Below are 26,247 nucleotides of genomic sequence, written 5' to 3' on the forward strand. Positions count from 1 at the left end.
GTTGTTGCACGTGACTCATCTTACATGGGAGATGTCAAGAAAATACATAAGAAAGCGCGTTTTTGTACATTTCACCAAAAAGCGCGTCGATGATGTTTACTGACGTCATGACGCGCAATAAGTTGTATTCACCGCATACGTCAATAAGTTCCTTCGATATCACGTCTTTTAAGGGTTATTTTGTTTTGTTTTTAAGGAATATTTTTGTATAGTTACTGTTAATCGAACTCATCTATTGAAATCTCATAACTATTGTTACATTTAGTGTTTAATAAAAGAAAATGAAAATATTACGTCACAGCGCGTGACTCATCTGGCATGGGGGATGCCAGATGGAGTTTTCCAGCACGGCTGAATTCACCGGAAATGCCTATCAGGTGTGCTAGAGTGATAATATCTGTCATGTGTTCCCGTTCCGGATCGAAAAATCCGACCCGAGGGCACCTGCGTTGCCAGGTAACGAGGCTTGCCGAGTTACCGGCTACGCAGCGTGCCCGAGGGTCGGATTTTTCTATCCGGAACGGACACACATGATAGATATTTTTCTAGCATGCCTTAAATTACATTTTTGTGAAGAAAATACATACATTTCACCAAAAATGCGCGTGCGATGATGTTTACTGACGTCATGACGCGCAGTAATTTGTATTCACTGCATACGTCAATAAGTTCCTTCACTATCACGTCTTTTAAGGGTAATTTAAGGTATGCTAGAAAAAATATCTATCATGTGTGTCCGTTCCGGGTAGAAAAATCCGACCCTCGGGCAAGCTGCGTTGCCAGATAACTCGGCTTGCCGGAACGGGAACACATGACAGATATTATTATTCCAGCACGGCTGACGTCACCGAAAATGCCTATCCAGTGTGCTAGAAATACAGAGTTTCAACACTATCTAACTTTCTTAACGAAAGTTAGTGGGCGGAAACCATGTTTCTTTCTAAGACACAGTGACCTACACCTTACATCTCATAAGCAACCCCAAGTTAGCTCTTTACATAAGCCACCCTACACACAGTTTCATCCATATCCATATACGTCAATTTAATCAAAAGCATCTCTTACCTTCCTTCAATATCTCCCCTTCGTTCTCAGCACTGAGCTTGAAATCGTCTGTTTGCAGCTGTCAACAAAACAGATCAAGACATTAAGCATCCCATTATTGAAAGGCTATTTTATAAAATAATATAAAGACAAAATTTTAACGGAAAACAATTTTACAATATTAGAATTTGGTAGAATGTGTAAATAAAACTAGTTTTTTTATCTCGTGATCACGACTAATTACTCGTTCCCACGACTTGCATGTTGTTGCCACGACTTAATAATTTCGAAGCCATATTTCGTTCGTTTAAGACGTAGGAGGGTTCAGACCAGTTGACGATTTGTGTCATGGGTGACCGGTCTGTAACGGTCGTGACCCATTGGAACGCTACCTTGGTTTGGCCTCGCTTCTAATAAGGTCAAATAGGGACTCCCAACTACATTTAAATCCAGTGATCTAATTAGGTACATGGTCAAATAGGGGACCCACCTACACTAAAGTCCGATGATCTAATTAGGAGCAAGGTCAAATAGGGACCCGCACCTACACTAAAGTCAGGTGATCTAATTAGGTGCACAGTCAAATAGGGACCCCCATCTTCACTGAAGTCCGGTGATCTAATTAGGTGCAAGATCAAATAGGGACCTACACTAAAGTCCGGTGATCTAATTAGGTGCAAGGTCAAATAGGGATGCCCACCTTCACGAAAGTCCGGTGATCTAATAAGGTGCGCAAGGTCAAAAAGGGGCCCCACCTACACTAAAGTCCGGTGATCTAATTAGGTGCAAGGTCATATAGGGACCTACACTAAGTCAGGTGATCTAATTAGGTGCAAGGTCAAATAGGGGTGCCAACCTTCACGAAAGTCCGGTGATCTAATTAGGTGCAAGGTCATATAGGGACCTACACTGAAGTCAAGTGATCTAATTAGGTGCAAGGTCAAATAGGGGTGCCAACCTTCACGAAAGTCCGGTGATCTAATTAGGTGCAAGGTCAAATAGGGATACCAACCTTCACGAAAGTCCGGTGATCTAATTAGGTGCAAGGTCAAATAGGGACGCCCACTTACACTAAAGTCCGTTGATCTAATTAAGTGCAAGGTCAAATAGGGACCCCACCTACACTAAAGTCCGGTGATCTAATTAAGTGCAAGGTCAAATGGGGACCCCACCTACACTAAAGTCGGGTGATCAAATTAAGTGCAAGGTAATATATGGACCCCATCTACACTCAAGTCCGGTGCTCTAATTAGGTGCAAGGTTAAATAGGGACCCCAAACCACACTAAAGTCCGGTGCTCTATTTAGGTGAAAGGTTTAATAGGGACCCCACCTACACTAAAGTCCGGTGCTCTATTTAGGTGCAACGCTAAATACAGACTCCCACCTACACTAAAGTCCGTTGATCTAATTAAGTGCAAGGTCAAATAGGGACCCCACCTACACTAAAGTCCGTTGATCTAATTAGGTGCAAGGTCAAAAAGGGCCCTACTTACACTAAAGACCGGTGATCAAATAAGGTGCAAGGTCAAATAGGGCCCCACCTACACTAAAGTCTTGTTATATTATTAGGTGCATGGACGAATAAAAATTTGTTAGTTGTCAACGTAATTGTACCTCACAAAACCGGACGTTTATTTGTTCAAACATGTCAAAATAATTTTGTGTATTAGGCCACACCAAATTAATAACTTGTTCATCGGATTTCCGGCACCTATTTCTTCAGAAAAGCAAAAAAAATATTTTTATCACTTGCGCCCGCACCATCTTAAAAAAAGGTTATATTTTTGCCTGATTTGTTTAGTAGAATGTAGCCTTCCCCCCCCCCCCGCGTTTTTCAATAAATCAAAGCACCGGCTCAATCATGCAGCCGCTCTAATTAGACTAAATGAACGATATACAAGCGTCTAGATGATCGAGACTAAATTGGAAACTGTTCACTTCCTGATTCTTGAAAATTAAAACGTCAACAAATGACAATTTTACCACCATTTCAAGTTTGATTAAATTTTGGAAAAATGTGTTTGTTTGAATTTGGCTCCGCTAAAAGTATATATACTGGACAAGAAGTGCTGAATTTTATCGTGAATGACTGATTATCAAAAGTGAATTTGGTTCGGACATGTTTGACGGGAATTCGGATGCTTACAGTGAAAAGACAGTTTCCAATCTGTCATCTATACCTACTACACCTTTCCAGGTAAAAACTTCAGGTGTGTATTTTAACTTCTTTGCTGTTGATATAGCAAATATGATGTAGTTTTTGTATTATTTGTTTCCTTCAGAAATACAATTTACATTTTATGATTTATGCATGTTTGTTTTTATTTTTATACAGATCTGAGTATAGTGTTTATTAAATCCATATACAATGCATGTAAAGTAATAGAAAAATGAAGTTTGGTCAAGAAATGAACACAACCTTTCTTGTGTTATCATCAAATTGTTTCAGTAATGCATACTACATTATACTACAATGAACATCTATGTATTATATTGCTTATTAAAATTTCAGATTCCTCCGACGCAGCAGATCATGAAATTCCTGTCCACAAGAGGCAACGACGGCATGCATGGGTATGAGGCCTTGTTCACCAATGAGTCAATGTATGTGGACAGTAGGATGACACTAAAAATTAATCTGACTGACATTCATATGTGCTTCATGCAATCCCATTGAGTGTTACCATTCACACAAAAAAACATCAAACAAGCCAGATTGTGTATATTTTGTAATTATTAGTCATAAAGGATTAAAAAAAACGGTGTCAGACTGTGTGATTGGAAAAGGGTATTAATCACACTTTGTGTTGTGAATAAATGTTTGTAGATTTTTTAGATGTTCATTTGTATATTTAAACTATATATGAAAATCATTCAAGTGTTAAATATTTATGCTGATATTTTTTTTCTATGAAAAAGAAGTAAAAGTGTCTTTTATTTTATATTTATGTTTATGTTTTCTTAATTACTTGTCTAAATTTGAACAAGATATCTAAAAAAATAAGGAAAATCCGCAAGTTTAAAAAAGATAGGCGTTAAATTTTGAAAAAGCCTAATATCAATATGGCGCTGGCTGGAATTTTCTGTGACATATTTTCAGTTGAAATAATTTACATTTTTTTAGGTTTTTTGTAAATTCTCTTCCAGAACTTAGATGGCTACCAAGGCCAATCATGTAGTCAATGCAAGAATGATAGCTGTAGTTTAAATTTGATTGCAAATGCCTATATTCATTTCCATGGCATGAGATATGATAATGTATTTTAATAGATAATTATTTTTAAAAGAGAATTATTTTTAACCAAGTTTTCCTAAGGAAAAGTGGAAAACCTAGTAAATAGATTTGGATATGCCATTGGGCAGGCGGGTGGCTGTGACCATTGGTGTTTGTGTCCAGGCTTTAACTTAGCCATGCATAGGGTATTTTGAAAAAAAAATCAAAAGGTTTTAAAAACTGGAAAACTGGTTTTAAGTTCTCTCATTTATGAAATAGTTTAAAGAAATAGATTTGCTTGATCTCAAATAGCATTTGTTTGATATCAAAACTAATATTTGTATAGAATTATCTTTTAGTGTTATCATTCTTTCACTGGATGTTATCCTTTTACTATTTACAATATCATTGTTTAGTTTATAAGTGAATAAAATGTGAGCAAAAGTGAGTTAAATGACAATATATATTTGTTCGCTCTTCGCTCGCTCCTCTTTTATGCAAAACAAATATTTTTATTATTATTTCGCTCGCTCGCCGTATTATTTTTTGGAAAAAATTCGATGAACAAGTTATCAATTTGGTGTGGCCTTAGGAATTCGCGAATCGCGTGTCACTTTGTTTTGACTGCGAGTATTCGAGTTACCGCCCTTTGAGCAACAGGTGTAAAGAATGGAGAAAAATATTTTTTCGGTTATTTAAAGCAAATCACTTCATTAAGCAAAAAAATGAGACTTAAACAGAAAATAACTAACTAGTGATAGATGCCACCTAAGAATTCGGCAAAAGGAAAGGGGAAAAACAAGAGAAAAGCGAACTCCCCACTGGAATGCCACGTCGACAATACAGACCAAACTGAAAAAGTGGGTGGGGTGAGTAGGACAAAATTGAAAAAAATAAATAGATGTATTGACAATATTGCAAAAACATTAACTGGGAATACGAACGTTGACATGAACAGCAGTACTACGAATATGAGTTATGCTGCCCAGCCCACCGCCCAGCCCATGTACGGCATGCAGACCCCCCAGAACCCCCAGCATTATTCAGCGGGCTACTTATCTTCGCCGATGTCACAGTACAGTCTACCCCCGCCCCAGAACCCCTCCCCACAACCCGGTATACCCCCATGGGCCTCCGAACTCTTAGAAGACATAAAAGAACTCAAGTCCGTCCTTCCAAGTATAAATAAAATAGAACAGACACTTTCTTTAATGAATGCAAAAATGTCAGATTTAGAAGGAAACGTCAAAAATATAGACATTAGAGTCACAGAAGTTGAAAATTCCTGCAAATTTATTAGCCAAGGCTTTGAAAAGCATTCACAGGAACTGAAAACGGCCAGCGAAACAGTAAAAAAAGTTGACAAAAAATGTATTTCCCTTGATGCTACACTGAAAAAGGTAAATGAAGAAAATGAGACACTAAAAAGCAAAGTGCTTGACCTAGAAAACCGCTCAATGAGAAACAACCTGATGTTTTGGGGAATCCCTGAGCAAACAAACCATGGAAGCCCGGAGAACTGTGACAACTTGGTAAAAAAGTTCATATCCGATGAGCTTGAAGTCGATGCAACAGCAATGACATTTGAACGAGCCCATAGAATCCCGGCGACAATAGGTCCAAACACCAAAACGCCCAGGCCAATGGTTGTGAACTTCCACTATTTCCAGGAAAGAGAAAAGGTCATGGCAGAATCGGCAAAACGTTCACAAGCCCTGCGAGGAAAAGGTTACGGTGTCGGGCCACAGCGTCCGAAGGAAATACGTGATGCACGGAGAGCACTTCGTGACGTCATGGATAACGCTCGCGCCCGTGGACAGCACGTAAGAATGTATGGCGACAAACTCTACATTAACAACAAGCTGTATCGCCCACCACCAATGGAAGGAGAGACTGCGGAAGCCACTTCCGGGAACTAGGGACGTCAAGAGAAGCAACTGAAGATAGTTAGCTGGAATGTGAACGGTTTGGTGCGCAAATTAGCAGATCCTGATTTTCTATGTTACCTTAAAATCTATGATATTATTGTTTTGAGTGAAACCTGGTTATCGAAAAACACCGCTTTTAATTTAGATATTGAAGGTTATGATTGTAAACATTTATTTGGAAACAAATCCAGAAATACACGTAAAGGACGTGCGAGTGGTGGATTGACAATTTATTATAAACAAGAACTCAAAACAAAAATATCGATTGAAGAACTGAATCAAAGTGGTATTATTTGGTTTAAAATTTGTAAAACTTTGCTTGAAATAGAAAAAGATGTATATTTTTGTGCTGTATATATTCCGCCCAAAAACTCTCGTATTATTAACCAAAATGAGATTGATTTGTTTGAATTGCTAGAAACAGATATAGAAAAATATCATAATAAAGGTATATTGCTCTTAACAGGAGACATGAACAGTAGAACATCGAACTGTAAGGATTTTATTGCATTTGATAGATACCTTGATGTCGATAATAATACTTTCTTGGATACAACAGAAATCCCAAAACGAAGTAATAAAGACGTAATTATTGATGACTATGGCAAAAAGTTAATAGCATTATGTAAGTCAACAAACTTATTGATTGGCAACGGTCGCCTTGACAACGACGCAAACGTTGGCAACTACACTTTCAACGGTCTAAACGGATCAAGCACTGTAGATTATTTGTTGCTAAACAGGAACGACTTTGACTTTATACATGACTTCGAAATTTCAGCTCCAAATGAATTTTCAGATCACTGTGCACTCATTTTTACATTGAAGAGCAACATAAATTCAAACGAAAATATTAATGATGATTCCGTGCCAGAAACATACATAAAATACGATGTAAATCAAACAGAACATTTTAAAAACGAAATCAACTCCAAAATTAACGTAATTACACAACTAAGATTAAACTTAGATGATAGGCAAATAGATGAATCAGTGAATAGCTTTGCTGAGATAATAAAATCATGTGCGGCTAAATCTTTTGGTAAAATAAAAACACCAAAAAGTAAAGAAAGTAAAACAACCCATCGAGCCAGAAATCCATGGTTCACTGAGGAATGTAACAATGCAAGGAAAGAATATAATACCCATAGAAATAAATTTATTAGAAACAAATCCCATGAAAACAGAATAGCTTATATACGGTACAAAAATATTTATAATAAAATGAAAACTAAGCATAAATTAAAATATAGGAGGGACGAGGGAATTAAAATAACTAAACTAGCAAAAAAAGACCCAAAACAGTTTTGGAAATACATTAAAAAGCAATATAAGACTAAAAAAGCAACAGAAAAGCCACCGCCAACAAATGAATTATTCGATCATTTCAATTCGCTCTACGGAGACGAACCAAACAGAAACAACCAACAAAATGAAAATACAACAGAAGGAAATATACAGAATGAAACACTCGATAGTCCTTTTTCAATCACAGAACTAAAAAACGCAGTATTTTCACAAAATAATTCAAAAAGCCCAGGGCCTGATCAAATTACTGCAGAAATGTTTAAAGATACGTTTGAAATACTATCACCATTTCTGTTAGATTTATATAATAAACTATTGCGCGAAGGAGAATATCCTAAATCTTGGGGGATTGGCATTATTGTTCCAATTTTTAAAGGGGGGAATCCAGACGAAACCAAAAATTATCGTGGCATCACGCTTATAAACATAATTGCAAAAATATACTCAACTCTATTATCTGATAGATTATCCAAATGGGCAAAGGAAACACACAAGTTTATCGACAATCAATTTGGATTTCAAAAAGGCAAGTCAACAATCGACTGTATCTTTATTCTACACGCATTAATTACTCAAACGCTTGAAAAGAAGAAGAAATTATATGTGGCCTTTTTGGACTGGGAGAAAATGTTTGACAAAATTGATAGAACCTTCTTATGGCAAAAACTACTGAAAGAGAATGTTAGTTCAAAGTTAATTAAGGCACTAAAATCAATGTATTCATCCATAAAATCGTGCGTCAAAATAAACCAAAACGAACATACAACGTATATAACTTCAAATATAGGGGTTAAACAAGGGGATCCTGCAAGTAGCATTTTGTGTTTATTTTTCCTCAATGATATAATAGATAGCATTAATGTAGAAAATGAAAACATCATAACATTAGACCAAACAAAATTATTTATGTTACTCTTTGCCGATGATGCAGTGGTATTCGCCCACTCTCATCAATCGTTACAGAACATACTTACACAAATACAGGACTACTGTGATATGTGGGGATTAAAACTGAATACAAGCAAAACTAAAGTAATGATTTTCGAAAAAGGACGACAAACAACACATGATTTTGTCATAAACAACCAACCCATAGAAATCGTACAGTCTTTTAAGTATCTTGGAGTTCACCTTTTCAAAAATAATAATTGGTACAGAACACAGAAAAGAATAGCACAGCACTCATCACACTCTTTGCACAATCTATTTATAATTTATAATCAAACGGATTTACCAATTTCAGAAAAAATAAAATTGTTCAACACATTAGTTGCACCAATACTAAACTATGGCGCAGAGATAATTGGATATCACGAATGTAAAGACATCAAACTAATCCATAACAAATACTGCAGAAAACTTCTATGTGTAAAAAAATCAACACATATAGACGCACTAAATGGAGAACTTGGGATTCTCCCAATGGAAATACAAAGGAAAATCATTCTAATTAAATACTGGTCGAAATTACTTAACAGTAACCCAAACTCTTTATTATTCAAATCGTATAGTATGCTTAAAAATACAGTGGACGATGGATCAATTAATAAAGCCAACTGGGCATTTCATATAAAAAGCATTCTACAAAAATGCGGAATGAATGACTTATGGGTGAACCAAGCCAGAACTCAAATTAACACCACATTAATTATTCAAAGAATAACAGATATCTATAAACAGTCATGGTACTCAAGAATAAACAGCTCTAGTAAACTTGAAACATACTGTCTATTTAAACACGAATTTGTACTTGAAAATTATCTAGACCGAATTATATGTAAAAAGTACCGAATAGCATTAACCAAATTTAGAACCAGTTCTCACACACTACAAATAGAAACGGGGAGATATAACAATATACCAAGAACACAGAGAATTTGTACAAACTGCAGTCAAAACCAAGTAGAATCAGAATACCATTTTCTTTTAGTATGTCCAAAATTTAGGGATGTACGTAAAAAATTCTTCAAACCATACTATTGCCACTGGCCAAATATACACAAGTTTACAAAATTATTATGCGAAGAAACCATTAACACAACCATCAATATGGCAAAATATATATACCATGCAAATAACCTAAGAACTTAAAATAAATAACATCATTATTCAATCTCACCAGTTGGACAGTCTACATATGAATAATACCATACAACATATTGCAACTTACCATACATTGCTGCAACTAATTCGCTATATATTCACGGTTGGAATGTCATTCACAAATGTATAATACTTTTCATTCATAGAAAGTTGGTTGTAGTACCACATAGCACGTGGGTGTCAAGTCATTGAGTACTTACAAAAACACGAGTTAGCTCAAGATATTCACGACTGGATAAATACTACTACATCTAACTTCTGTTAAACAAACACTCGGACTTTGGTAAATTAATTTTTGTTCTATCAAATTGTTAAAAACAAAATGTTCTATTTAAGCATTCTAGATTTACATTTAATTGCAAAATAATTTACTACTACTGACTAACAATCATTTATCTTTATGTTCACATTTTATTTTTATGCTTCTCGCTAAATTCTACCTGATTGCTCATAAACTGTTTGTATGCTATAGGCATTATTGCCTGAATGCATTAAAAGTTGTTGTTGTTGTTGTTGTTGTTGACTGCCGGTGCGTCATTAAATATTACACCTGTGATGTTGTGTTAACTCAATAATCGATTATGATGATTGCGCTGTGGATTGACTGTCGCGCGATAATCAAACTTGTGAAAAGAAAATTGATTGAAAAATTAATTTGTTTGTTGCAGAAAATAAAGAACTAGACCGGTTATTTAGTATCAATCATTTTGGAGGGTTGTTTTATCTGAAGACTTTTATGATTGAATCAAATTAGAGCGGTGCGTTAATTAAACTATCAAACATACTAAACAAGCATTAAATTACGCGAGTTGTTTTATTTCAAGACTTGGAAAAAAGATGATTATAAAAACGCAGAAATGTTTAATTAAATGCTTATCACTTTTGTAAGTGCTTTAATCATGTCTCAACCTCCGTCTAAACGTCAGAGAATTGAACTGTCCCTAGAGGACAAAAGCCTTGTAAGGTTAACTCAGTTAATATTTTGAGTAAACTTACTCCGTACATCAAATCCTCACTAAACCGAAATCCTCACTATAATTCGAAATCGCTCCTCTTACACAAGAGTACACAAATATCTTTGCACGAGTTTATCGAATCTGATACAAAAAAGGACACTGCAATCATACCTTTTATCAGCTGTTTCACGACCTGTTGAAGCACTTCTACCGCTTTTTGAGCTTAGGGTATGCTAGTTCAATTGTGTCCCCTAACATGATAATTCAATTCCAGGTGCACACATGTGCAGAAGTTGGCAGTCAAGTTATGTTACAATTTAAAAGTACTCTTCCAGCAAGTTACTATGTATTTCTACACGCGTCGACCGAATTTAATACAAAAAAGTAAACATTAACTCAAACCCTTTCTCATACCTTGTCTGCAGCCTGTTGTGAATTACATCAGTATGCTAGTTCAGCTGTGTCATCTATCATGTAAAGTCACACCTGTTTAATCTGTTCCACGGAATGTGGTGCTATGGGCCGGTATGCTAGTTCAGCTGTGTCATCTATCATGTAAAGTGACACCTGTTTAATCTGTTCCACGGAATGTGGTGCTATGGGCCGGTATGCTAGTTCAGCTGTGTCATCTATCATGTAAAGTCCCACCTGTTTAATCTGTTCCACGGAATGTGGTGCTATGGGCCGGTATGCTAGTTCAGCTGTGTCATCTATCATGTAAAGTCACACCTGTTTAATCTGTTCCACGGAATGTGGTGCTATGGGCCGGTATGCTAGTTCAGCTGTGTCATCTATCATGTAAAGTCACACCTGTTTAATCTGTTCCACTGCGTGTTGTGCCTAGGGTCGGTATGCTAGTTTAGTTGTGTCATCTTTCATGTAAAGTTACACCTGTTTAATCTGTTCCATGGCGTGTCGTGCTTAGGGTCGGTATGTTAGTTCAGTTGCGTCATCTATCTTGTAAAGCCATACCTTTTAATCTGTTCCACGGCATGTCGTGCCTAGGGCCGGTATGCTAGTTCAATTTTGTCATCTCTCTTGTAAAGTCAAACCTGTTTAATCTGTCCCACGGCGTGCCATGCCTTGGGTCGGTATGCTAGTTCAGTTGCATCATCTATCTTGTAAAGTCAAACCTGTTTAATATGTTCCACGTCGTGTCGTGCCTTAGGTCGGTATGCTAGTTCAGTTGCATCATCTATCTTGTAAAGCCATACCTTTTAATCTGTTCCATGGCAAGTCGTGCCTAGGGCTGGTATGCTAGTTCAATTTTGTCATCTCTCTTGTAAAATCATACCTGTATGTGTTCCACGGCGTGTTGTGCCTTGGGTCGGTATGCTAGTTCAGTTGCGTCATCTATCTTGTAAAGCCATACCTTTTAATCTGTTCCACGGCATGTCGTGCCTAGGGCCGGTATGCTAGTTCAATTTTGTCATCTCTCTTGTAAAGTCAAACCTGTTTAATCTGTTCCACGGCGTGCCATGCCTTGGGTCGGTATGCTTGTTCAGTTGTGTCATCTTTCTTGTAAAGCCATACCTGTTTAATCTGTTCCACGGCTAGTCGTGCCTAGGGCCAGTATGCTAGTTCAATTTTGTCATCTCTCTTGTAAAGTCATACCTGTATAATGCGTTTAGTCTGCTATCATGTAAATTCATACCTTCTTAAGCTGTTCCACGGCGTGTTGTGCCTTGGGTCTGTTAGCTAGGTCAGTCTTATCCTCCAGCAGGGTGCGGAGCTTGAACAGGAAGTCCACTAGTTCTGTGTCCTTGACCCTCTGGTCATTGGAGTGGCGTACGCGTCGACCAATGTCCCGAACCTTAAATGTTAAGTTTGAAATAAGTATTGTCTAACATAGCTTGTAGTTGTGGTGAACATGGCCCAAAATTGAAATTCATTCAATATAAAGAAACGTGTACATGCACGTTAAGACTCCTTGGTTTATGTCATAAGTCGCAAATGTACAAAATTATCAATTAGATAGTGTATTTGTAATTGTTGCCATGGCTTTAAATGAGTATACATGGGAACTTATATATATACTTATAATACTAAACAATCTGCATTAATAACGAACATTCTTTAAAGCGGCATTCTCACAAATTGGCCGTTAAGACAACATTTTTTATATTTTGTCTGGGAATGAGCCAATGTTTGCGTTAATGTCTGGAAACCAGTGATATAATGATAATATAGTGAGATGTTGTATGGAAAAAAGCGTTAGTAAAAAATGAGTTTCTCTGCAGTTCTTAAGTAAGTTGTCTTATCGGACTGAATTAAATGTATTGATGTGCGAAATCAGCTGAATTTGAGATAAAAATATAATAAAAGTCAAAACTGTCAATCTGTGAGAGTGCAGCTTTAAAAAGTCAACGGAATCGTATAATATGATCATAGTGTGATTCATATTTTTACCTCTGTTAATAAATTTTGCTGTGTCGCAACGTTAAACGACAGTTTGGTGTTGAAATCCTCGCAATTCATCATGACGCTGATCACTCCGTTAAAGTCACTGTCTTTGATGGAGGCCACGGTCTTGTAACCATCAGGAGGCAGGAAACACTTGCCTATCTCCCAGGGAATGGTGCTCCATTTGTTGGCATTCGTATTCTTCCATGATGGTCCCGAAAACCTGTGATGTTTGACTATTTCATCACGGACGCCTTCACAAATCCCATTTGGACAAGGAGCATACAGTTTTTGAGGATAGTTATGAAATCTACAGTTTCTGGTACATATTCCACGAGTTGGGCACTTCAACACGTTTTCTGTGAAACAATGGACACATGCTGCCACGGATGGAAGACCCTTGGATGTTCTAACGATGCTATAGATGTCCTGGTGAACGCATGTCAGCACATCCTCCAGGAAATCTTGTAATCCGTCCTTGGTGATGTTGAGGGCGAGGGCGGCCTTTACCCAGTTCTGGGCTTCCTTCTCCTTTAACAATTCTCTATAAGAGGCCATTGTTCTGCCATTAGATCTTATTTAATACCTGGTAAAAGAAACAAGTCACTGAGTATTACTTACATTACAAAAGTCCCCTCGGATTCTTAAACAAATTGAAATTACTAGCATTAAAATAAGAGCTGCACTATCACAAAGTTACTGTTTGCCAACTTATTTATTATTGTCTTGGAATGAGCCATTTTTTTGCATAAATATCTGCAAACTAGTGGTATTAGACTGCTGACAAAAGATCAGTTTGCAGATTTTCATATTTCCATTGAAAATTGATCTTTTATGGCTAAAAGAGTTACTAACGGTTTAAGAAAAACGCATAAAACGTCAATTTTTTTAACTAAACTATGAAAATCTGCGATCTGATTTTTGTTAGCAGTCGTAGACGTATATCACTGGTTTCCATTCATTTCATATAAATTGGGTCGTTCCAAGACAATAAAAACAAGAGATGTTTGTCAAACACTATGCCCCCCCTGAGCGCCATGTTGTCAGGATTATATGGACAATTGAATGAAATATGCATGGACCGAAATGACAGCTGATTTGTCGCTAACATTGTATGCCGTTGAGGCAGTTTTAAGATTATGACCATTCAAAGTTTGAGGATAGAGTGTGTTATGACCATGACCTTTGACTCTATGACCTCAAAATCCATAGTAGTCATCAGCTGGTCACCAAAAATCTAAATGTTAAGTTTGAGGGCCATGGGTGCAGGCATTGACAAGTTATCACACAGACAAGCATTTTTCGTTCAAGGTCACTGTAACCTTGACCTTTGATCCAATGACCCCTTAAATCATAAGGGGTCATCTACAGGTCAGACACAACTCCAAGTCAAGTTTGAGGGCCATGGGTGCAGGCATTGTCCAATTATCATTTGAAACATTTTCGCATTCAAGGTCACTGTGAACCTACCCTTTGACCCAATGACTCCTAAAATCAATAAGGGTCATCTCCTGGTCAGGCCCAACATACATGTCAAGTTTGATGATCATAGATTCAGGCATTGTTGAGATATCACTGGGAGAAGATTTGTTAACTTTTTTGCGTTAGAGGTTACTATGACCTTGACCTTGGCCTAATGACCCCCAAAGTCAAGAGGGGTCATCTACTGGTCAGGCCCAACCTTCATGTCAAGTTTGATGACTATAGGTCCAGGAATTGTCGAGTTTGCTTTCAAGGTCACTTTGACTTTGACCTCTGACCCCTTAAATCAATAGGGGTCATCTTCTCAGGCAGGGCTTTTTCTATAGTACCCACGGTTCCGACTATCGGACCCATTCCCAAAGCAAAATATAAGATATTTTTCCCAATCTTCAGAAAAAAATCCCAATCAAAAAAAAAAAATTTTTTTTTTTTTTTTTTTTTTTTAGAAATTCTTTTTACCTGTACTGGTTCATTTTCAACATCCTAATAAATTATGTGATTGTAAGTTTTTTTGGTAATTGAACTCAGAAATCATTGATTTTCATTACATTCAGACATATGAACTATTATATGTCATGATTTATTGCAATAGATATTTACACCCCAAGGATTGATATTTCAGCCATTGTGGGTCTTTTAAAGGGAAAATAAACTAATATTAATTAAATCATTTCCTTATTCACAGGAGACTAGACAGCTTTTTCTTTTCACTGTAAAATTTCCCAATTTCTGCATTTTCACGACGCAAAATTTCCCAAAATGTCTAAGGTCTTTTTCCTAAAATGGGCAGAAAAATCCCTGTTCTGGTCAGGCCCAACCTCAAAGTCAAGTTTGAGGGCCATGGGCGCAGGCATTGTTGAGTTATCACTCTGGCAACCTTTTATCGTTCAAAGTCACTGTTACCTTGACTTTTGGCCCAATGACCCCTAAAATCTATAGGGGCCATCTACTGGTCAGGCCCAACCTCCAATTCAAGTTTGATGGCCGTGGGTGCAGGCATTGTTGAGTTATCACTCGGACAACCTTTTACCATTTAATGTCATTATGACCTTGATCTTTGACCCGATGAGCCCCAAAAACAATAGGGGTCAGCTACTGGTCAGGCCCAACCTCCAAGTCAAGAATGAGGGCCAAGGGTGCAGGCATATTCGAGTTATCACTCGGACATCCTTTTACCATTCAAGGTCACTGTGACCTTGACCTTTGGCCCGATGACCCCCAAAAACAATAGGGGTCATCTAATGGTCAGGCCCAAATTCCACATCAAGTTTGATGACCATAGGTCTAGGCATTGTTGAGTTATCACTCGGACAAGCTTTAAAATTATTTTACCATTAAAGGTCACTGTGACCTTGACCTTTGACCCGATGAGCCCTAAAATCAATAGGGGTCATCTACTGGTCAGGCCCAACCTTCATGTCAAGTTTGATGACCATACGTCCAAGAATTGTTGAGTTATCACTCGGACAAGCTTTGGTCTACTGACGGACCGACTGACCGACATACCGACATGCCTGTGCAAAGCAATATACCCCTCTTCTTCGAAGGGGGGCATAAAAATAAAAGTTGTCAAAACGTTTAAACTGTGAGAGTGCAGCTTTAAAAGTGTTGAAATAGCAACCTCATTTTTCACGACGTAAATTAAAAACATTATTGGCCAGCATAATATCCGGATTTCCCTCTATCCGCATTTAACACTACATGAACCAAGTTTTAATACTTCATTATACATGGTAAAGATCCAGTTAAGAGATTGGTGTATTCACTGCCATAGCAGCCAAATGTATCATAGGTGCTATACAAAGCAGATTTTATAATCTTTGGATGACATTTTTGCTGTTATAATAGGACCCTTTTCATGTGTAGTAAATTGATTCTTTATGTTGCCATGGCAACCACATTTTTGTCTGGCACGTTCGACATATCAAGTTTCTAAACACTTTTTAGTTACATATGTAAAGATTGATTCTAAGTAACATTTTCACTATTTGTCGAACAATAAAATAAAATGATGTGCACGATGTTCGGACGGATATCCCCTACGGTGAAATCAGTAGGGGGTTAAAATTATTACATAAGGCCAAAAAAAAAAATAGATGTGTTTCTGGTGGCATGGTAAAAAAAAAGAGGGTCGGTAGGTAGGGATTTTTTTTTTTTTTTTTTTTTTTTTTTTTCATCTTTTATCGGATCATAACTATCAGCGAGTAGTATCTTTTCAACTGCTATATAGGGTTAATGTTTGAATTATCAATTTTGTCATGTTTTGCCATATGGAAGCACAGATTTTATTTTGTTTGCAGTTCATGTATTTGTTGTATGTTGTGTTTATGTACTATTTTGATATTGAATATTAAAAATGGAAAATCATTGTGATATTATATTTTTTATTGACCAGAGTGATGGCTCTATGATATCGACATTCGTGAATCTGTTGGAAACAGCAGTATTCAGCGACACATCAAACATTCATTGTCGCTAAATATCATGTTTTAGAGGAAGACATTCCACGATTTCACCCTTATGATTGCTCTATAGTTAATGGCCCAGTTGTTCGAAACTTAACAGTCTGTTAAATTTCAAGACAAGGTACTTTCTTTTATGAAACAAAATTATGAAATATACTTTTAAATGAGAAGAATTATACATAATCTTTCTCCTTTTGGTATAATTTAGTGACATTACGTCATAGAACACTTGTATTAAATACAACCTTGAAATTTAACAGACTTTAGGTTTAACAGACTGTGATGTTTCAGACAACTGGGCCATTGTGTTTTAGAAGCTACACACATCAGTCAATTGTAGAGCTGTGAGTGATAGGTATATCTAAGACAATCAACTCCATATTAAACAAGCAACGTATTTTAACAACAAGTTTATTCTTTAAAAACTTTAAAATATTCTGACTAGAAGAATTGACTAGAAGACAATGACTATATAAAACACACAGAAAAAAGCCTGGTCAGTTGACATTGTATTTTAAAGTCTCAAGTTGAAAATGGACTGAAACCTGTTCATGCCAGACCATCCATGGTGACCAATACTTTTTTTAAATAATTTGGTAATGATTAATAAAAATCAGAACAGCATCTTAAAAAACAAACCATGAACATATGGAATTATCAGTATGCCAGTAAAAACAACATATTTACTGTTTATATACTAAACAATTTTTTTTGTTTCAATAGCACACCTTTTATCTCAGTCTATGACTTTTTACCATAAGGTCTGGCATGAACTGGCTATCAAAAACTGGACGACTGAGTAAGCTGAAAATAGCCTCTGCATGACTATTCAACTGGATCTGTTGCAATGGCTGCGATTTCAGTTTCTTTCTCTTGATTTCATTGTAACCTTGGAAACCATCAAAATCTGCCGGTATTGAGGAAACATCCTTGAAACGCAAAGCTGCATCATTGATGGTGGTGTGATGGTTCGTCAAATACCATAAAGCGTTTGTAACTACCTGAAAAAGAATATTTAAAGAGAAACATATACCAGTTTCTAAAAAAAATTTACCTTTTGTTTTTGTTTGAGTTTAACGCCGGTTTTAACAAATTTTCAATCATATAACCAGCGGGTAGTTTAGTAAGAAGTGTTCCTGGAATACCAGTACTAACCCAATTTTCTTCGCAAGTAACTACCAACTTCTCCACTTGAAATGATAGGCGGTGGAGAACAAATGAAAGTTGTCACTAAGAACATTCCCCGCCGATTTGAACCTGCAACCTTCAGAACACAGGTTGACCGCTTTACCTTTTTAGCTAGCCGGGCATTTAAAGAGAAACTTATTGCAATTTCTAAGTATTTTTCATACAAAAATAAAGAACTTTCAAAACAGATAAAATTTGTGTTTTAATTCTTTCACTTTAAATAACACTATTATATCACTTTGACATATTTATTAAAGACACTTTGACAATCTAGTTTGTATGGTTTTATGATTTTCATTTTGTACCTGTACAGCATAGACACCTTCATAAGCTACAATACTCCTGTGTAATTTCAGGTTTCTCTGGACAAACATATCCACAACATTGTTGTACATTTCGTCTTTTCTGTTCTGGCTGGAAATAAAAATAAAATACCATACTTTAATATAAAATATAAAACTTTCAGTCTGACAAGTATTCTGAAGGTATTGCATGTAAACCAATAATAATGAATTTTAATTTTGAACCAGTTTGATATTTATACTTTTAAATACTGTTTTTAATATTATTTATGGTGGCTGGATCAACTACTTGCACTTTTAATACCAGCTTCACTAGCACTACTTTACGTTCACATACAATCGCTGGAAACTGACAACTGCCATATTAATGTCTCAGCGATGGAAAAAGAATGACTTGAGGATTATTGTCACATTCAATATTGACTTTTGCAGATTTAAACTAGAACTGTAAGCCATAGGCTAACGAATACCCCCCACCCCTCCATGTCTAGGTTGTTTGCCCTGGAGTTAGGCCGGACAAAGCTAATTTTGCCTACAAGGGGAGATAACTCCAGTCAGGGTCATGTGACCTGTACCAAATTCACAGAGGCGAAAGTTTACAACATGGCCATTAATTTCTGAAAGTTTGATAAAGATTTGTTGAATAATAACAAAGATGAATCCCGGACAGGGCTTATTTTGCCTACTTTAACACATCAAGGGGAGATAACTCCAGTCAGGGTCATGTGACCTGTACCAAATTCACAGAGGCGAAAGTTTACAACATGGCCATTAATTTCTGAAAGTTTGATAAAGATTTGTTGAATAATAACAAAGATGAATCCCGGACAGGGCTTATTTTGCCTACTTTAACACATCAAGGGGAGATAACTCCAGTCAGGGTCATGTGACCTGTACCAAATTCACAGAGGCGAAAGTTTACAACATGGCCATTAATTTCTGAAAGTTTGATAAAGATTTGTTGAATAATAACAAAGATGAATCCCGGACAGGGCTTATTTTGCCTACTTTAACACATCAAGGGGAGATAACTCTGGTCAGGGTCATGTGACCCGTACCAATTTCACAGAGGCGCAAGTTTACATCATGGCCATTAATATCTGAAAGTTTGAAAAAGATTTGTTCAATAACGACAAAGATGAATCCCGGACAAAAAAAAAACGGACGGACAGACGGACAGACAGACAGACAGACGGACAACCCGATTCCAGTATACCCCCCCCCCCCAAACTTTGTTTTGGGGGGTATAAAAAAAACGGACGGACAGACGGACAGACAGACAGACGGACAACCCGATTCCAGTATACCCCCCCCCAAACTTTGTTTTGGGGGGTATAAAAAAAACTTACCAGACAGCTTTTTTTACTGGAGGAACCTTAGCACCGCTCATCAGAATGTTGAAGGCGTTGACCTTTTCTGCTTGGGACACCTTTGTTGGAATGGCTGCGGTCTGTGCACTTGCACAACAACACTTCAGCAGTAGTAATTTTATGTCTTGAAATGCCATCAGGGCACCAATTGTCAAGTCTGGATTGACATCATAAAGTTCATTTGAATGCAAGTTGGTATGGAAAGAAAACATTAATAAGAAATTACAGAAGATCCCTTAATTTTGGAAATTCTAATCTAGGGGAATACGGACACATCTGCCCCCTCCCCCACTGACTAGGTACATTATTTATTTTAATATTTATTTACATGGGGGTTACAGCAAACCAACACTATATGTAGGTATAAATATATGGCGTCATACAGGACTGAAAATTTTGGTTCTTCATCTCATTTATACATCCAGATAAAATATGAGGTGTAAAATCAAAACTTGCACACCTGCTGGAATCACAGGGATACTGCAAACCAATTGAATTAAGTACGCCCTTGGCTGATGTATAATAATATGTTCATATGAAAGGAAAGTGTCTAAAACATCCCACAAATTGCAAGTTGCATTGCTTCAGAATGCAGACTACTTTTCACGTTTCACTGAATCATCAAAGACTCAAGACACTTTTAGTTTTTTTTCTTACCGAAACTTGTGCGTCGATTTTGCCTTTTTCTTGACCATGGATTTCTTCAAAAATATTTCAAATAGTAGCATTTGTTGGGACTTTTTTGATTTGTTTTGATCCCGGCTTGTGTTCGCAAGCCGCAAGCTCTGTAGCGATCAAAAAAGATGAGATATTATTGTTATCATCCGTTAACGCCGCCATTTTGACGCTAAGCTAAAGTATCGGCGAATAGTTTGTGTCGTCGCCGTCTAACATTTACGAATTTTAATATTGTTGTCGTCTTAATTATCATTTGAACCCGAGAACATCGTCGGCGTGGGTCGAAGGGTCATAAAAAAATTACGGTCGGCGGTAAAAAAATACGGTCGGTTGGGCCACCAGAAACACATCTATATTTTTTTTTCTGGCCTAATATACAGCATAAAAGTATTTAAGTAATAACCTTTGTAATGGTTCACGGTTATAATACTGTTTACCAAAATAATCAATTTAATGCGATGCAGTCGCATAGCTCTTTATTTTGGTAACAAAATAAATACATACTGACATAACCCTTAAAGCTGCACTCTCACAGATTTACCATTTTTACAACTTTTTTATTTTTTGTCTTGGATACAGCATTTTTTTGCGTAAATATCTGCAAACCAATGATTTAAGATTGCTGACAAAAATCAGATCGTAGATTTTTATATTTACGCTCGAAAACTAATGTTTTATGACTTAAACCGTTACTAACAGTTTAAGAAAAATGCATTAAAAATCATTTTTGAACTTAAATATAAAAATCTATGATCTATTTTTTTTGTCAGCCGTCTTTTATACCTGGTTTTTATGCAGTTCCGCAAATACTGCCTCATTCCAAGACAACGAATAAAAAAGTTGACAAAACGTTCAATCTGTGAGAGTGCAGATTTAAAACAGCTTATTATTCGAGGGAATATTTTGTCTACTGATTCAGCCACTATAACAGCTGACTGCTCATTTTTTTTAAGTGAATGTATTGCAGATTTTAAAAATACTGTCATCCCATTGGGCAAAAATATAATTTCGATCTCCAATCACAGGTTCGATGAGTATATACAAATTTATTTTAGCTCGATAATGTGAAGAAAGTTCAGCTTATAGAATCACACCGAGTCCGTTTCCTGAGCAGAGTGTCCATTTTGAGAGGCCATGAGAAAGTACCCCTGATGGGGATTGAACACATTGGGTGAGAGGCTGGCACCAAAACCACTAGACCACTCTCACCCTGATGGGGATCAAACCCAAAACCTCTTGGATGAGAGGCGGACACCTATTCCACTAGACAACTCTCACCCCTATCGTGATAAATCCAACCTATGGAACCCATAGCACAATCACTCTGGTGAACGAGAATGATTAAATTGATGCTGATCCGTGGTCTAGTGGTAACTAACACACTTGACTGGCACTCCAGGGGTAGGAGGTTCGACTCCCATGCAGGCCTACAGCCTATATATTAGTATCAGGTATCACCAGATAAGGTAAATGAAATTATAAAACTATGCTTCATTCGTTATTTTTCAGTACAGTCAATTTACCCTTAGCGGATCTAACCAATAGCGGATCACTCTCTTGTTGAATACACGCTATATTATTTTATTTAATTGTATTTTTTTCTGAAAATTGGCAGTTATGTACTTTAAAGTGATTGTGAAAATCACAACAAATATTTTTTAATCGAACTAAATCATCTGTATCATACGAACGATCGATGCAACTGTTTACGTGACCCGGTTGTTCCGGCCTCAATTTGATTGCAACATGTGCTTTTTCTGAGAACTTTTCGTCCGACTACAATGTGTAAGTGAACAATTTATACATTTTATGAAAGGCCAATATATAACCTGATATATAATCAGTTAATTCATATGTCTTGTATTTAGAATTTAATTGGCATAGTTTTGTTTTCAACAAATCTAGTGATAATTCGTTGCTCATTATTTCTCACCTGCAATAGAACTGCTTGATGTTATTGATCATAGAATCTCCAAATTACAATTTTGATTGTAATACCGGTAAGTACTTTATATGGGTTGTGGTTTTGTTTAGTTGTTTAATGTTTTTACTCAAAGTAGCTTGAATTTTGATTCAAATTGTTGCATCTTTTGCCATCAATCTTGTTCACTCCAGTTTTTGTGATGTCTGTGTATTTCGTTCAGGTTTAAGAAATAGGTTTACCTCATACTATTTCTAACAGCTTTTAACCTGTTACCTCATATCATTGCATAGGTTAGTACCATAATATCAACACCTAGCTCAGGCTAGCTGGTCAAAATTTCTAGTCAACTTGTTATGTGTTTATATATATATTTGTTCATATTTTACTTTTTAAAATGTCTGTGATTTAATTCTTGATTACAATGTGATTTACTGTGATTTTATGATTCTGTTATCCTCAATCATTGTCAAATTATTTTTAAATGAAAATAAATGATCTCAATCAAAATGAGTTTATTCTATGCATAGAATTAGTAAATCATATTCATAAAAAGTTCACATATTTACTAGCACATGCATACACAGTTATTATTCATATCCATTTTGAAAAATTTATACAGTTATAAAAAGTCCAAAAGCTCTCAAAATTAACTGGACCCGAGTGTTTTCAGCTGAAAATTTGTTGAAATTATTAAACAAATCGCATATTTTTAAATACATATATGCGATCTCTACGGACTTGGCGTGATACAGACCACCAAAGAAGCATCCTATCATGATATCACCTATAGAATGCATAAAAGAGGGACTAAATATATTTAACAGAAAGGATAAACAAACTGATTGTCAGTTTTGACAGCTAAAATCTCGCATGAGAGAACCCCCAATATCGGAATGTCACGTGATCTGTTATTGGTAAATTTGATTCGCTAATGCCTCATTTACTCGTACATGCAAACAACGGTCAGTTATTCTGTTTCTGCACTGAAATTGAATTATTTTATGTCAATCAAAAGAGGAAATATTTTTCTTTTCAACTGTAAATGTTGCAATCTCAGAATGTAAAACGTTTGTTCAATGCACAGCATTGTTTCCATACTGATCTGCTAAGGGTAACTTGACTGTACTTGTGTAGATGCATTTTATTATACACAGGGGTTTTCTTAAGCGGACGCCCGCTTGCCCGGGCCGGGTTAAAATCGCCGTGGGCAAGTGATTTTCCAAAGTAGGTAGCCCGCCGGGCACGTGAGCTTTCGTAGTGAACGCTTTCCGGTAGTTTTATTTTATTTTTCTTTCGGTTAAAATATTTCCTAACAAGCATAAGTTAAACTAATTTTGATTGGTTATTGGAGTTTAAAAAGCAAATCAAATGAATCGTAACGTATAGCGTTCGTCAGCCTTGGCAAGATGGCGGACAGAGACAAATGGGCCGAAACTGAACGTTTTTTTCTCAATTTTCTCTAAAAGTAAACAAAAACCTAAGCCGAAATCTACCGATAATGAAAGAAAAAGATAGTAGAAAGAGAATCTTTCAATCTTCCTGGTTAAACGAATTTAAATGGTTAGAATACAAAAATCATCTCATGAAATGTAAAGTTTGTACGAAATATGATGATGTTGGTTCTTTTGTTACGGGTTCAAACTTCTTTCGAAAACACTCTTTAAAGGCTCATGAAGAATCGCAAGGTCATTGTAAAAATGAAATGATAGAAAATGCAAAAAATCGACCAGAAGTGACAGTGAGGCTATGGCTGGATGATGCTCGTTTGAAAATATAATGTGGCAGTTAAGATCTGTTAAATGTTATTCTTTGTGTTTATTTATAAATATCATTGCCTTTAATACAAATTGACTAAAATGGTATACATATAAACATTTGCAAAGATCGGGCAACAAAATTTCACAGGGGGCAAGTAGATGTTCAAATTGACTTGCCCCCGGGGCAAGTGAAAGTCAAATCATTAGGAAAACCCCTGATACAGTATTATTCATTGTATTTATAGTTATCATTCTTACCTGATTTATATGTTTGTTGTATAACATTTACATAAAGTTTTATTCTATAAGACTGTATGTTTCTTTGTATATGTTCTGATTATCATGTGTCATGTCTCTTCATATCGGAGGAAATAAAGAATCTCTCTCTTCTTTTTGACATGACATTTTAGAATAATAAATGTGATTGTTTTAAAAATAAGGTACAGTACAGCCTTTTAGCTTACAGAGTCAGTGATAATATCTAAATAATCATACACAAAATTGATGATTATGTGTTACTATGATTCACAGCCAAAATAAAAAGTGAGGTCGGACAAAAAATTTGTTTTGGGGAATGCTGTATTGTGATACATCATTTTAAATATATTTTATAGTAGAATAAGAGACGTATGCTCCAGAACTGTTATTAACACATCTGTATCAGACAATCGGATACTTGAAAATGCACCATTGCTGCATTCTCTCTGTCAGATTTTGCAGTTATTGCACCAGTAATGTGCCCTGCTCAAAATTGTCTATATGAATGCATATTTTGACTGAAGTTAAACTAACTGATACCTTTAAACAAGTATTTCAAGTTCTACTGCCTCTAAATCTCTGCCAAGCTGGTAGGTATACCGATTTCCAGGACACGTGCAAATACCTTCTGAAAATAAAGTCATTATAGAAATTTCTTCCGCAACTGTTTCGCGGATTTTTTTTATCCAGCTAAGAAACCAGAAATAAACAAATTAAACAGTTATACATGGATCTTGTAATTCAATGGACCTTGCATTTACCTCCCACGTTAAATATAACCTAAATCTAAACTCTTGACAAGGGCTCATTATTTAATTTCCCACTTAGCTTTTTCGTAGCCAAGCGTGTTTTTAGATAACCGCCATATTGCTTTCTCATAGAGAGTAGTAAAGGGAAGCAACCGCTGGTAGTCATGATTCACGAATTGAGAGGTGGGTCAAAAGATTTCCCTTGCGCCAGTTTGCGCCAGCGTTTTGGTCTAGTCTATTTCCCGAAAAATACAAACAAATGATTTTACAAATGGACTAAACTGTTCACCAGTATTTATATTTATATTTAGATGTCCAGATGGCTTGTCAAAGTTGAGGCTTTTCATTTTGGGCTTCAAAGTCATATTTTCGATTTTCGAAATGTAATCGGACCATACCATCATATCCCCTTATGAAGCCTCTTACATTGACAAAAGGTTTGTTGTAAGAAAAAAATTGATTGGATATTATAAATGGCTTATAAAATAGGTTGAGCTTGCGATTTCCCAGATTTGTGCGCAAAGGTCGCGTAGGTTATTGCGTGAATTCTTAATCAATATCATCTCATTTAAGAGACTGCAGACAATATTTTTGGTTTATTTATGACAATTGAGCTTTGTTACATTGATAAACGATAACGTTTATAATATTACAAACATTTAGCATACACATTTTACTTTTACGAAAAGGCATTACAAAAAGGCATGTTTACAAGGTTGACAGATATAACAACAGGCATGCGCGAAAGTGTCCGACCTTGTATGCGCTGGGATAACAAGATGGTTTTTCACAAAGCTTAATGATAGAAAGGCTGGTTTCCTACTATAAAAACAATAAAACATAAATTGAACTGAAATGCAATACTTTTGTCATAAAGAATGACAATTCGTATAATATATATGTATAACTACATGTATGATAAACAAGTCATCTATTCATGACATTTGTGCAACCGTTACATACTGTATGGATGAATAAGTACAGTAGAATCTATGCGATATAATCAGAACGTATTTTGTTAATTCTAAGCCTTTTTCCCTTTAATAACTTATGTACTGTTTTCACCTTCTTAACCAGTATGTATATACATATGTACTTGTTACTTGAAGGTATCAA

The 26,247-nt window shown here is 36.2% G+C and overlaps 2 protein-coding genes across 2 annotated transcripts in view; both read right to left on the minus strand.

Moving 5' to 3' along the window:
• Positions 1–26,247, minus strand: part of LOC128203281 (uncharacterized) — a 30,716-nt gene that overhangs the window by 4,199 nt on the left and 270 nt on the right. Inside the window, exons 2-5 of the mRNA XM_052904625.1 lie at positions 24,923–25,010; positions 12,965–13,544; positions 12,210–12,368; positions 1,066–1,123 (exon numbers count right to left, since the gene is read on the minus strand). Of these exons, the coding sequence (XP_052760585.1) occupies positions 1,066–1,123; positions 12,210–12,368; positions 12,965–13,516 (769 nt within the window). The 5' untranslated portion in view covers positions 13,517–13,544; positions 24,923–25,010. The remainder of the gene's footprint in view (positions 1–1,065; positions 1,124–12,209; positions 12,369–12,964; positions 13,545–24,922; positions 25,011–26,247) is intronic.
• Positions 17,301–20,019, minus strand: LOC128203289 (uncharacterized). Its single transcript, XM_052904639.1, has 3 exons — positions 19,745–20,019; positions 18,399–18,507; positions 17,301–17,906 (listed from the first exon to the last, which is right to left on the minus strand). The coding sequence occupies exons 1-3, from the start codon at positions 19,975–19,977 to the stop codon at positions 17,637–17,639; spliced, it is 612 nt and encodes a 203-aa protein (XP_052760599.1). The 5' UTR covers positions 19,978–20,019; the 3' UTR covers positions 17,301–17,636.

The sequence above is a fragment of the Mya arenaria genome, chromosome 9 (genome assembly GCF_026914265.1).
Source record: "Mya arenaria isolate MELC-2E11 chromosome 9, ASM2691426v1".
Classification (NCBI taxonomy): Eukaryota; Metazoa; Mollusca; class Bivalvia; order Myida; family Myidae; genus Mya; species Mya arenaria.

Excerpts from the sequence above, each read along its gene's own strand:
- LOC128203289 (XM_052904639.1), bottom strand. The coding sequence starts at position 19,977 with ATGTTTTCTTTCCATACCAACTTGCATTCAAATGAACTTTATGATGTC. Across the intron at positions 18,508-19,744 it reads CCAGTAAAAAAAGCTGTCTG|CCAGAACAGAAAAGACGAAA; the intron begins GTAAGTTTTTTT and ends TTTTATTTCCAG. Across the intron at positions 17,907-18,398 it reads AAGGTGTCTATGCTGTACAG|GTAGTTACAAACGCTTTATG; the intron begins GTACAAAATGAA and ends ATTCTTTTTCAG.